Raw genomic sequence first — 13,872 nt, forward strand, 5'->3', positions numbered from 1 at the left:
CTGATTTTTGTTTTTATATGGCCAAAAATGTTCAACCTGAGTTTTCTTAAGGTGCAGTACAGTTGCATAGCATCTTTTTTTTTTCAAAACACAATAGTAAAAAAAAAAAACAGCCCATATCCAACAACCAAACCCCTTATCAATACCTGCGTAGTGTGATGTTTTATCTGCTTCTCTACTGTTGTAAGGTTCAGATGGAGTATTTTCAAATGCGCTTGTGCTTCTAAAAGCTCATCTCGAGCACAGCTATATTTCTCCCTTGTGTGGCGAATCTCTTCCTCCAATTTTAACAAGCGGTTCTCATGTTCTTTAAGCTTTGAAAAGACAATGTATACTGTATATTTATATATATAAAGATATATATATATATATCTCTAACTAAAAATTATATATTTTTTTTATATACAGGTGACATTGTAAGCAGTGCAGTACATATAATTTTGCCCAACACAAAGAGTATCTGCCCTGAGAGCAAAGCAGAGCTAAGTTTTGATGTCTGAAGCACAGGGAGATAAAGTGACTTTTCCAAGGTCATAAGGTGAGCTGACACTGGAATCTGAATCTTGTTTTCCATTATAACTGAACTTCTCATTTAGTCCACATCTACAGTATATCTACCCATATTCTATGGCTAAATGTAGATGACAGATACTTATCATATATTTGTATTTATAGTATTTTGATCCAGAGGAAGTCAAACAAAAAAAACCCAGTGAAACATCGTTGCCAAATAATAGCAATCTGATTTCTCATTGGATTAACATCCTTCCCATGTTTACTTATTTGGTGAATCCCTACATACCTTTCCTGTACAAAAAGATGTCCAACCTTTTTTTTCGAAGATATCTATTGTATCTGCCATGCCAGTCTCCATAGGTAATGAATTTCACATTTTAACTGCCCTTACTGTAAAGATATATTCAAGGTGTGGTCTTACTAATGCTTTATACAGTGGCATAATAATGCTTACTTCACTTGCATCCATAGCCCGATTAATGCAAGATAATATCTTATTTGTCTTTGCATCTACTGCCTGACATTGGGCACTATTGCTAAACCTACTGTCTACAAGCACTCCTAAATCCTGCTCCACCAAGGATTGACCTAATTTTGCCCCATTTAATTTATAAGTCATTTGTTTATTCTTGTTTTCCAAATGCATAATGTTACATTTATCTGTATTAAACCTCATCTGCCATTTACCTGCTCAAGTTCTCAGTCCAGTCAACTCCTTCTGGAGAGAAGGTACATCCTGCTCTGATTTTACTACCTTACACAATTTAGTGCCATCAGCAAAAATGGAGACTGTATCTATCTATCTATCTATCTATCTATCTATCTATCTATCTATCTATCTATCTATCTATCTATCTATCTATCTATCTATCTATCCTATATACACACACGTGTGAATGCTTATTTATATCAACTCAGAAATACATATGTATAGATCATTAGACATAACGCTGGTATATTATCGGTTTTGCACAATTGTAAGGTGACTTTTTTTTTCAATAAAGTTAAATTGAAAGGTCCATACTTGCCTTATAATCAGGCTCCACACATTTTGCTGCTCCTGTGTAATATAATTACACAGTAACCGCCTGCGCAAGTGTTCACGCATGTGGAGACGGCTTGTGTGTTAATAGCAGCTGTCTGCGCATGTGGGAGCACTCGTGAAGACGGTTGCTGTGGTAATAGTTTACACAGGGCTAAAAGGAGCATATGAGCTGCTTTCGGTCCTATGTAATCTATTAACACAGCAGCCTGCATTGTGGTGAAATCCTGGCACTGTGATCTGTAGGTTAGCTTCCCAAGGGAAGAGAGGAGAAAGGAGACAGTTAGCAGAGACTGGAATCAAACCTACAGATTTGTCTATTCAATGTCCTCTAATTATAGCAATCTTCCCATATTTTACTCCCCCACCCATAATCTGAACCAGGTAATCCCATTTCACAAATATGACTGCTAAAGTCATCTACCGGTAATTAAAAACCACAACATCACGTTTCCTCTTTTTGACCACTGGCATGACAGCTGACCCCATCGGCTATTTTATATTTCCAGGAGAAGAATTCTTGAATACTGTGTAAGTCACAATCACATACTGTACACACATTCAGGTTTATTACTATTAAACTATTACAAAATTAGTATTGAAAGACAGGGAACAAGAAAGGGACAAATTAACAGAGGACTGCGAAGAAAGTGCGGCAGAAAGCACAAACAACTGTGCCGCAGCTAAGGAATTTGCCATAACGGAGAATAATGTGAGGCAATGGTTGAAACAAAGGGAGGAACTCCTAAATACACATTCTACTACAAACGCCTTCCGAGAACCTAAAAAGGGCTGTTATGAAGAACTTGATGTACACTGGCGACACACTTTATTCGAGCTCGGCTAGTCCCACGAATTCGGGTATACCCGGGTGTATTGAGGTTTGTGACTGTTTTCTGCCCGAGTGCATTGAGGTATTTTCCAGGCAGGGATTGAAGCATTTTATTCATGCTGGCTGCAATACTGCACAGTATATATATATATATATATATATATATATATATATATATATATACTGCATTACAATTCATGAATTTATGCCATCTGGTAGACACGCGAAGCATTGCAGCCTATTATATCCTAATCATTATCATTTAACAGATCAGCCGCCCGTCAGCCAGGCATGAACCCAGGCTGGGAAGGCAAACACAACGGGGCTTGTCAGAGGTGAGGAGCGGCGCATTCCAGGTATCTGCCAGGTACATACTGGGTATTTGCTCGAATAAAGTGTGTCGGTGCAGTACATGTTGTTCAGTACATTCATGAGATGCGCGGTAAAGGATTTCCCATAACACGTGAAGTTGTCCATTTGAAAGGGCGTGAAATCGTAAAAAAGATTTAAAGATACCAGAAATGGAATTTAAAGCAAGCTTGGGATGGTGTAGAGCAAGGGTGTGCAAACTTTTCTCCCTGCACCCTTGTGCCTGCTCTTCCCCCCTGCGCGCCCCCCTCCTTACCTTGTCTTCGGCGTCAAATGATGTCACTGGGTCACGCAATGTCACATTGCTATGGCAACGTAACATCACGTTACCCTGCAGCATCATTTGATGCTGCGTTGCCGAAGAAAAGGTAAGGGAAGTTGCAGAGGCCTCACGCAATCCCTCTGCATTTAATTTAAATGCCTTGGGGAAGAGCACAGGGCCTCTGCAACCGCCGTGCCCCCCCCCCCCAGGAAAATCTTGTTGTCCCCCCCACTGGGGGGTGCACCCCCCCAGTTTGCGCACCCCAGGTATAGAGGGATGGTGCTACGAAATGGGTTATTTATACACAGTTGCCTTATATTCAGGGTCGCCCTATAGTCGGGCAATAAATATATCAGCCAGTTGTCACTGCAATGTTGGCAAAGGTATGAGTATATTGAAATTCAGTGTACATGCAAAACATATACATGTAATTGGTAAAACATATTTGCATCTGTGTTTTTAACTGTTGTCAGTGTCATGGTGTTAATTGACCAATCATGATGGTTGGTTACAACAAGCAGGTTCATATTCTTATTTTTGTCTAATGCCCCAGCTGCAATTAGGGTCAGGAATGCTTTGAAGAACATTCAATGCATAAAACGCAGGCGTAGTGGGGTGTGATCAACAATGTGCCATTACAAAGTGGTGAGAGAATGTAGGAAGTCATCACACAACATTTAAATGTTTCCAAACTTTGCAATATCTAGGGAGATGACATGCTTTATTTCCACAATGCCTTTAAAATTAAAATTAGGAGACTTTCTCAAGCACACCTGAGAAAAATAAGTCTCTGCTTCTGACATGTGCAGTAATATTAGCTACATGAAACGGCTTTCTCCAGTCATATTATATCAGCTGTTTAAACTAGTGAGCTCACAGCTGCAGTTCTATTGCTGGGATTATTAAAAAACAATAATTGTGTATTAAATCTGGATTAAAAAGTGTCCTATAAACACAGAATTTGATTTACACCGAAGGAAGTACTGAAATTCCATTTACAATTACAAATGTCTGCTGAATCGCATTATTCAAAACTCATTAACGTTCCTGAATTTTACTGTTCTGGAAGTGTTTTATATATAGCAAGATAAGTATGACGATAAGAAAGCTATTTCTACAAGAATGAACACTTTTTCGCGTGTGCAGCTAAAGCGGAAATGATTAGACAATTAAACATGTTGCACACGCATTGCCACGTACTGATGCTTGATTTGTATTTGATTCATTTTATTTTCAATGGAAATGTGTGTTTGTATCTTAACATAATATTCTTCATTGTGGAACTATGCAGTAATTCTTCAATACCCAAAAATGTGCAAGTCTGGTAAGAATATCATAAATAATAGACAGTTTAAAAAAAAAAAAGCTGTTATGTTTTCTGTAAATTGTGTCTCCAACAAATGTTGGCAACTGGGAATGTATCTTTAGATATTGTAATACATACAACCTGTGATAATAAACTTAAGAAAAGTTACTTATCAGTGCAACTGTTCAGCAATACAGGGGCCTGTAATGCTAAGGGGTTACTGATAGCAGTATTGTGGACCTGTACAGCAGTTCTAAATAGCTCTTAAAGTAAAACATACAAAACCCCTATAAGCTCATATTGAGCCCCCAAAATAACCACAATATATATATATAAAACATACAGAACCCCTATAAGCTCATATTGAACCCCCAAAATAACCACAATATATATATATGCGTGCTAAGAGAGAGAGCAGACCCAGACTAATGAAGGAAACTAAATACTGACTGCAATAATATTGATACTTAATAGTATGTCAGTGGTGCTACAAGGGCCTGATAATGTGTAAACAAAAGAAGAGAAAGGAGCCCAAAATTATAGCACTCTAGTATACCGTATGAATTTACAAAATACACAATTTATTTATTAACTGTCACAGAACAAATATAATAGAACAAAACACAGAACAAAGAATAATTAAAAACAGGCATAGATCCCCTGTACGTAAAACATGGCAATCGCTCACTGACATGCAAATCTATTTAGGACATAATATCTCAAATGAGAACATCACAACCCTGTAGGATCTCAAGCAAAGGGGGAAAAAAAGTTACTACAGAATAAACTTATAGCTGCAGTATGGAGGATATCGCTATAACCATCATATCAGGTCACCCACTACACAATCAATGGGAATAGTATATGTAATAATCCCTAGAAGGCTGTACAAAGCTGTGCAACAATCAAAGCTGTGGGTGAAAGAAAGGGTTAAGCAGACTCCAGAAACTGTCTGGCATGAAATGCATTCCACCTAAGCATGAAGAAATTCTGTGTCAATGAAAAAGCATGGAGCAACTGCTCAAAATATAATTACGTGTCCCTAAGGGGGGACAAACTAGGGGATCCTGCCTACAGCACCCACTCCTACGCGTTTCGGACAGATGCCTTCAACTGGGAGCGGGTGCTCCCAGTTGAAGGCATCTGGCCGAAACGCGTAGGGGTGGGTGCTCCCAGTTGAAGGCATCTTAAAGTAAATCAGATGTTATTGAATGAGTGGCAATGTACTTTTTATCTATGAAATTCCTGGTGTTAACACAGCCCAGAACAGCGATAAATCCAATTATTTCTGAGCCATACAGCTAGGACGTCAAATACTGAGAGAGCACAATACATGTTAACATGCATACTGTAAGTCTAAATTTGAAAACATTTGTGAAGCTACAGATGTAGCAAGACTAACTGTCCCGCGGCCCGTCAGCAGCCCCAAAACAGTCATTTTTGCGGCCCGAGAGGATTAAAGCGGGACCCCCGCAGCATTAATCCTACCAGGTCACCCAGTCTGAGTTGCGCAGTGGAGTCCAGAGAGAAGAAGTCCCTGTCTGTGTCTCTTCGAGCAGCTCTGAAGCAATCTCCGTACCTATCCTGGCCGTCGATGACGTAGATAAACTGAATATCAGTATCTACGTCATGAGGAGGAACACTATAGCACCATATTCAGCACATCTACGTCATCAAGTGGGTTGGACAGGACATTTAAATGATTTCAATCTCCGGCCCAACTCCCTTGATGATGTAGATATTGAATATAGTACTATTGTATCCCCCTCATGTCGTAGATACCGATATTGGGTTATCTACATCATCAAGGGGCAGGACAGACCAGACTAAATTACGTACCCCCTTCACCAAAAAAACTAGCCCCCTCCCTCACCCCTATTTAGACTAATATCCAATATCCCTATTACCCAAATGGGGCTAATAGTGATTTGGGGCATTAATCAAAAGAATAAAAGTCTAAAAAAAAAATCAGAACATAGAAAATGCATTTTAAACTTAAAACCATTTGTGGGCCTAGATAGTCAGATTAGCAATTCATGGTAAAATATAATACCAAAAAATGTTAAACCATAATATGCAAATACATTCCTTACCCCACTTCATAACCTTACCACCCCAACACTCAACAAAACTACTCCCCGCCCCCCTCTCTAGAATCATTTCCATTATCCCTATTAGCCAAATGTGGCTAAGCATGTGTGAATTTCAACGCAAAGTCACTTCTATTTTTAACCACTGAAATGCATTGAAACTAGTTATGACATTGAATATGTTCTTTAAAGGAGCAGTTCCCCTAACATGGCCACCTTGAGATTAGTGAGCGAGTAAGTAACATTAAAGTTATACAAATCTATGTACCCTTACTATTCACTTACATTTTTAGACACAACCCCTAATAAACATTATATAATTCTGCAATATTGCTGCAGACAGATTGTAATACAGTGAACCTGCTATGTTACAGAGATGAGGCAATTAACATGTTTCCACTATTGTAGCAGTTCACTCAAAATCCAAGAACGTTTTCAGTAGAAGTATGTGAAAATTAATGTGCTTAACACGATTCATCAATATCTTTACCATCTGAGCATCATTCTTCTTTTGGATCTTCAGGTTTTCAATTTCAGTTTCCATGTCTGAAATGTGTTGCTTCAGCCTTTCAATATGCCTTTGCTGCTCCTTGTGACGACACTGCTCCTGATTCAGCTCCTCACGCAGGCATTGTGCTAGTTCTTCATACTTTGGGATCTATCATACAAAAAATAATGAAAACCACGTTCCCTCTATTAGCACATAAGAAACTTTAGCAACAACACGTCACACACAACAAGGCTGCACCCCAGAAAGCAGTCTTGTAGAAGCCTGTTGGCAGGTGCACTCCCTAACGGATAAGAAAGGTGAAAGTAAGTTATTAAACTGCTTACCTTATGGAACATACTGTACTTAACATTTTTTTCCCAATGTTTACAAATTATGCATTTTATGGTAGAAAAAGCACACCTTGCCACAAATCATTAGGGTAAGACTTTGTGGCAATTCTCTCCCTGATTTCTCACCCACTCAAGTTGCTTCCTTGTTGACGAACATAATTAACTGTGCAATAATAATTGAACATTTGTGGGGATGAGAGAAGCAAGCTACAGTATGGGAATAAAAAAAATAACATACCATCCATTTAAGTTTAACTGCTATTTTAACTGCCTATTTTTATACAAAGCACACTAATGTTATCTCAAACCTAAAACCTTTTTCGCTCACTTCTAACTTATTTCTAGAATTATTTCAATGAGTATGCATCAAAAACATTATTTTCCCCATATCCAATGCCAGTCTGGAAACTCACATTTTCAATAATCTGAAAAATATAATTAACTTCCCACTTCAAACAAAGCGGTTCACAATGGATTATAAAGATACTGCACTTACACTCACATATGCTGTGTCTCTGAGTCTATCAACACACCGCCTAGACTGCAAGCTCTTTCGGTCTTTGTTTGGTCTCCTCTCAGTTTGTACTATCATGATCCCTGTTATAACTTCTGTATTTCTTTATGCTCCAGTTGCTAAACCTAAATTTACATTGTAAAGCACTGCATACACAGTCAATGTTACATGGGAATTATTATAAGAGCAGCTGTCTGGAAAAGAAGAATAGATGCAACACAGCTATCCTGTGTAGTTATAGGGAAATTATACCTAATTGCACTGCCTATAAGTGAAGTATACTTCTAATTATTTTTTTCCTACAGCTGTATGAAAATCAATAACCATAAGCCTTCCAATGAAACCCAGACGGCACAGCTCTCCATGTTCCTAATGAATGCAAATAGTTTGACCTTTCCTTGACAACACAGAATATTGTTTTGTACTTTTACCATTAAAATTGCTGTTATCAGCAATTCACATTACAAACAGGCAAAAATGAGAAACAGAAAAAAAATTAAAACAATCTTGACAACAGCAAGAGAAAATCAAAATTATACAAAAGAAGTGCCTAAACTTTCAGCATTTGAAAGCGTCTATTTAGATGATGAGCATCTCAGTTGCATAATGAATTTCTTTTATTCAGAGGTTCGTGTCTGAAGAGCCTCTCAAATCTTCATGTAGATGCTGTTCTGCATAATTTTTATATAAATATTAGAAAACCACTTTGGTAATTGGTTTCCACCGAAATACACAGTCATTTTTCTCAAGAGCAGTGTTCTTTAAAAACAAAGGTTAATTGAAGTGTGGCTTTTCCTAACCCCTCTGCTGGTAATGCTGAGCATTGTTGTTAAACGATAAATAGGTTGATGATGCAAGTAAAAACTTTTGTTCTATGGACATGGAAGATTAACCACTAGTTCAGCCTCTTCGATGCTTGGTGGGGTTTACAACACAATTAGTTTTATCTGTTGTAAAGAGATTTTCAAACAAATGCATAAAATACTTTACCCGCATCATCATTATTTTTGTTACATCCGTGTGATTAAAAAAAAAGTTAAGAAAAACTCAAAAACACATGAATCATGCATTTTATTTGGATCATACTTTAAATTATTATTTATTTATTTTTTACAGATATCCACATTGTAGCACCAATGCTACAAACATTGGTGAAACGTAAAAAATGAAAAGCTTTGTGGTAGTACTGTAGATAGGTATGAAAAGGCAAAAATTAAAACCTACAGGGACTACACCTTTTAAAAGTGAAATACTAGAAGTTATATATTTAGGTGAAAAAAGCAACTAGGCGTACTTTATAACTTTACAAAACTAATTTTTAACATATATACTTGCTCGCCAGACACACAAGGGCTGTGGGGTCAGGACTCGTTCCTGTAGCCAACAGAAAGTTGTGACATAATGGGGAGACGACATACTACTTCCCATTCATGACACAGGCGCCATATTTGTAGTTTTTGGTGTGAAACAACAGCAAGCCCCTCCCCCCCCACAAAAAACAACATCTTACTTAAGCTTTGAATTTTCAAAGAGCATTTGTTCCAAAAATGATCATTAAATTCTTCTTTCAATTTTACAGAGGTACTTTTATGCCTCATATACAAAGATCATAAATTCAATGTATTTACCTTTATCTACATATAGGGACAAATAGATAGATAAAGGTAGTTGCACTTCGCCGATAACGCAGAATATCACTTTATAACGCGGAAAATCACATACTTTCATAAGATTTAATGGCAGTGATACCGCAGAATATTCAACCACTACGCGCCAGGAGTGCACGGTATTCCCAGCATTTACAGAGGAGGTCCAAGGAATGAAGAATTGAGACAACAATCAAATGAAATGTTGGAACAAACGTACTTATTGTTACTGACATTTCAGTCATATTCAGACCTTGATTAAGATAAAGACAACAATGCAACGACTAGCTAAAACACTTTGGAGTGGCCCATGACATAGCCACCACGTCATGGGGTCTGGCACTCCAGAGTGCACTCTTTGATAATGTCCCGTTGCGGTACGAAACGCGTCAGAGATGACTGCTGGAATTATGTGAATTTTTCAATCTCAATAAAACTTAGTTTGAGCATTTGGCCCAGCTAACGCTACCGGCTTTTTGCAGTGCACCGCCTTTTTTTCCTACCTGTTCATATTCACTTTCGGCTGGAGCATGCATCGACCAGGACCGGCATTTTTCTGCAACGCAGACACGGATATCCCGGGACATTAAGTTGCCTTATACTTTCTCCACCGTGCTATCACAGCCAGTGTTGACAGCAGAATATATTTGGGGCTTTGTGGCATTGAGGATTGGGTCGACCGGCATTAGGTGGCTCACTGCTGTGGGTCTCCTGCTGCCGGTTTCTTCCCTTCCCACGCCCTCCATTTTTCCCTACCTGCCTGCTCTCCGTTGTTGCGCCCCCCATTACCTCACATGATGTCACCTGCAGCGTCATTTGACATCACATTACCATGGCAACCGTGACATCACATGATCCCCTGGCGTCATTTGATGCCGCGTTGCCATGGTCACGCGACCTGAAGCCGGCTGAATATCGGTAAGTAGAGGTTGCAGAGGCCTCGCGTGGTACCCCGGTATTTCACTTAAATGCCTTGGGGAAGAGCACAGGACCTATGCAACCGCTCGCGCCTCTCCAAAAAAATCTTGCCTCCCCCACTCCCCAGTTTGCGCACACCTGGTCTACACTATAATTGGCCGGATATGCAAACATTTATTGTGCAGCGGTTACATAATTACTGGAGGGTCAGATCAAACTCACTACCTGTTACTATTGACTTTATATAGCTACTATTTCTATGATCTAGAGCACTGGCTTGGGGTTTACTTCCCATATTCCACTATTCCTGGATGAACATTGTGGGTTTCTTCACTTGTCGTACTTCTCTTGCATTAGTGGTTCCTGGGCCATGCCAGAGGTTTCTCGTATCTAGGGTGGTCATTGCATTGTCCTCTTCAACTTAATAAAAGTTCATATGTGACTGAAATGTTCATAACAATAAATAACTTTGTTAAAATGTGTCATGTTAGTGTCGGCTGAATTCTTTATTCCTCAAAGAGATGTCAGTCTTTTGAGTAAAAAGGTCTCTAAAAAAAGATGTATTATTAAAATATTATAAATCTGAAAAAAAAAAATTGTATTTAAATGTTCACGTGACTACTCCCAGATGACTAAAACATCATCAATGAATCTGAGCCAGAGTGCCACGTGTGCTGTGTACCCATCCATGGCTCCACCAAACACAACCGGCTGTTTCCACCAGCCCAAGTAGAGACAGGCTTTCATATGGAGCACACATGTCAACCATGGCTGTTCCATGGTTTTGCAGATAGAATTTGACCTTAAAAATAAAATAATTATTTGTCAAAACAAACTCCAATAGATCTAAAACAAACCTAATATGGTCCTTGTAATTGTGCAGGAGTAATGTATACAATGACTTCACATCGAGAGTTACTAAAACGGAGCTTTTATTAAGTGTACAGGCATACCCCGGTTTAAGGACACTCACTTTAAGTACACTCGCGAGTAAGGACATGTCGTCCAATAGTCAAATGACAGCTCACGCATGCGCCTGTCAGCACGTCCTGAACAATAATACCGGCTCCCTACCTGTACCGAAGCTATGCGCAAGCAGGGAGACTATAGAGCCTGTTACAAATGCGTTTTTTACATCAGTTATGCACATATATGATGATTACAGTACAGTACATGCACCGATAAGTGGAAAAAAGGTAGTGCTTCACTTTAAGTACATTTTCGCTTTACATACATGCTCCGGTCCCATTGCGTACGTTAATGCGGGGTATGCCTGTAATGTCATTTAAGCTTTATAAACTGTCCACTGTATCTTTCATATATGACAGTAAATAATAAAGAAAAGGACACAATACTTGGTCAATATACTTACATGCATTCTGTGTAATACAATTAATCCCTGTCACCATGGGTCAAGTAATTTACTGTGTACACTTACCTGCTGCACTTTTTTTCCCACACGTGTATATATTGGGACTTTACTGATATTATCCCACAATACCTGTCGAGAGGTTCTGTGTGATATCGCACGGTAGCAAGTTGCATTTTTTTCTATGTATTAAGTAATAAATAGCCTATTTCAATATTTATTACAAATTTGTCATTCATTTTATTTGGATAATAAAGAGTGCCTGTACTGTATATGACTCTCATGGGGTTGAGTATTTGGATTCTTTAAGTACAGTCTGGCCTCTGCTGAATTGGACTTTAATCCAAATATTACCCAAGATTCATTATAGACCAGGAGCGCCCCTATGTTTTCAATGTTTTTTATGCAACAATTATATTACTCTTTTCTTTGTTCTCATTCCATCTTTTAAAAAGCCCAATTGTATGGAAAGTGACACTGGAATTCCGCTTCTTCCCTAGCGGCTGGAGGAGTGTACTGGTGAGTGATTTTATCTAGCCCTCAAAATGTGATACGCAGTTCGTCGAGCATCACTTTTCATTATAATTCTGATTGCAATCCTCCCCAAAACAACCTTCAACATTCACGCGAAAGCCACAATTCAAGTACTTTCTAGAGAATACTGTATATATTACACATACTGTTGTGGATCACTGTTATAATCCACAATGCTATGGCAAAATTATAAAAAAAAAAATTAAAGTTTGATATTTCCCGTTTATTTTATAATACAATAATACTACAATTCCTGTGTAATCTCACATTATACTCTAGTTTATAAATTACAAGGTAGTAGGGTCGTCTTGGTCAATATTTGTTTCCATGGCCTTTTTAACACGTTTTACATAGAGATCATTTTAATGGCTTTTCAAATTCAGGCCCCCAATTCAAGCTTCGAACATCACAATGATAAAACCATCCAATAACTTAATTTACTGTATACTACTTTTAGAGATGCACATGACATCATGCTGTAGTGATTACTTTGGTGCAATTACCAGTGCTACATTTTTTTATGCGGTTTATGTTTTCTCCAAATTAAATAATTACTATATTATTTCCAGAGTAAATGAGTACTTCAGTATTAGATTATACCTTTTTTATTTGGACTAACAATTTATTGCCTGACCTGAGGAAGAGAGAGAACTCACGAAACCTTGTCTTATAATATCAATTGTTAGTCCAAAAAAAAAAAATTATCACCTAATACTGAAGTACTCATTGAGACTGCAGTATCGCAACTGGACTAACACGGTTATTTCTACTTAATATATGATTTCCCAAATTAAGTATGTAAATCTGCATGATAAAGAAAAGTGAACATAACTTGCAAAAAAGGGGGTGGGGGTTAATGATCCTTCTTTCATGACGTAGCCTAAAAAGATCACCACTCTTATCCTTGTAAGCCTTTCATGTTCTGAATGATTCCTTGTTACATCTTACTTAGTATTGATCTTACAGGCATCCCTAGCTATCCTTTCCCCAGTGTGGTCACTGAACAGTATAAAGGTTCAATAGGAAGATCAGCTCCTCATCCACTTTTTCTCGAAAGCAATTTGTATTATGGATTTATTTTAATAGTGTACAGTGGCAGTTGCTGTTTTTACTATTAAAAAACGGTTTGATTATCTGACCTTGCTTACTTTATCTTTTTAGGTTCTGTGCACAGGCTTTAAAACGAATCGATAGACGGGGATTCCTACACAGCATTATGTTGAAATCAATCTCAATTCAGACTTATTTATACTTTTCTTGCATGGTTCAATCTCTTTTCTCTCCTAATTGTTTCTGCATTTTTTAAATAAACCGTTCCTGGTAACAGAATAATGCATGCAGTTTTGCTTGCTCGATCATTTCAGAATTTCCCAGTGTAATGGCAAAATTAACTTCAATCCTCCTGTAAAGTTGCTCTCAATTTGTATTCCATGAGAGTACAAACTGAAACTGGATAATGACCTTTTTTGTTCACTCACTATATAGTACGATAAATATTCATCATTCCTCCTCACAGTTCTCACATTATTGCTCTTCCCCGAGCCACTGAAAAATACGGTGTTAAAAATAGCATACAGGTTAACTTAAAAAAAAATATCAGGCAATAAATAGGGAATCTGTCCATTTGGCAGTAC

The 13,872-nt window shown here is 38.1% G+C and overlaps 1 protein-coding gene across 5 annotated transcripts in view; it reads right to left on the minus strand.

The window, feature by feature from the left end:
* LOC142482964 (uncharacterized) overlaps positions 1 to 13,872 on the minus strand; it is a 760,779-nt gene that overhangs the window by 252,884 nt on the left and 494,023 nt on the right. For all 5 annotated transcript variants that reach the window (XM_075583088.1, XM_075583087.1, XM_075583086.1 and 2 more), the window contains 2 exons: positions 6,908 to 7,075; positions 147 to 314 (listed from right to left, as the gene is read on the minus strand). In XM_075583088.1, the coding sequence (XP_075439203.1) occupies positions 147 to 314; positions 6,908 to 7,075 (336 nt within the window). The remainder of the gene's footprint in view (positions 1 to 146; positions 315 to 6,907; positions 7,076 to 13,872) is intronic.

Source organism: Ascaphus truei, chromosome 2, assembly GCF_040206685.1.
Source record: "Ascaphus truei isolate aAscTru1 chromosome 2, aAscTru1.hap1, whole genome shotgun sequence".
NCBI lineage: Eukaryota > Metazoa > Chordata > Amphibia > Anura > Ascaphidae > Ascaphus > Ascaphus truei.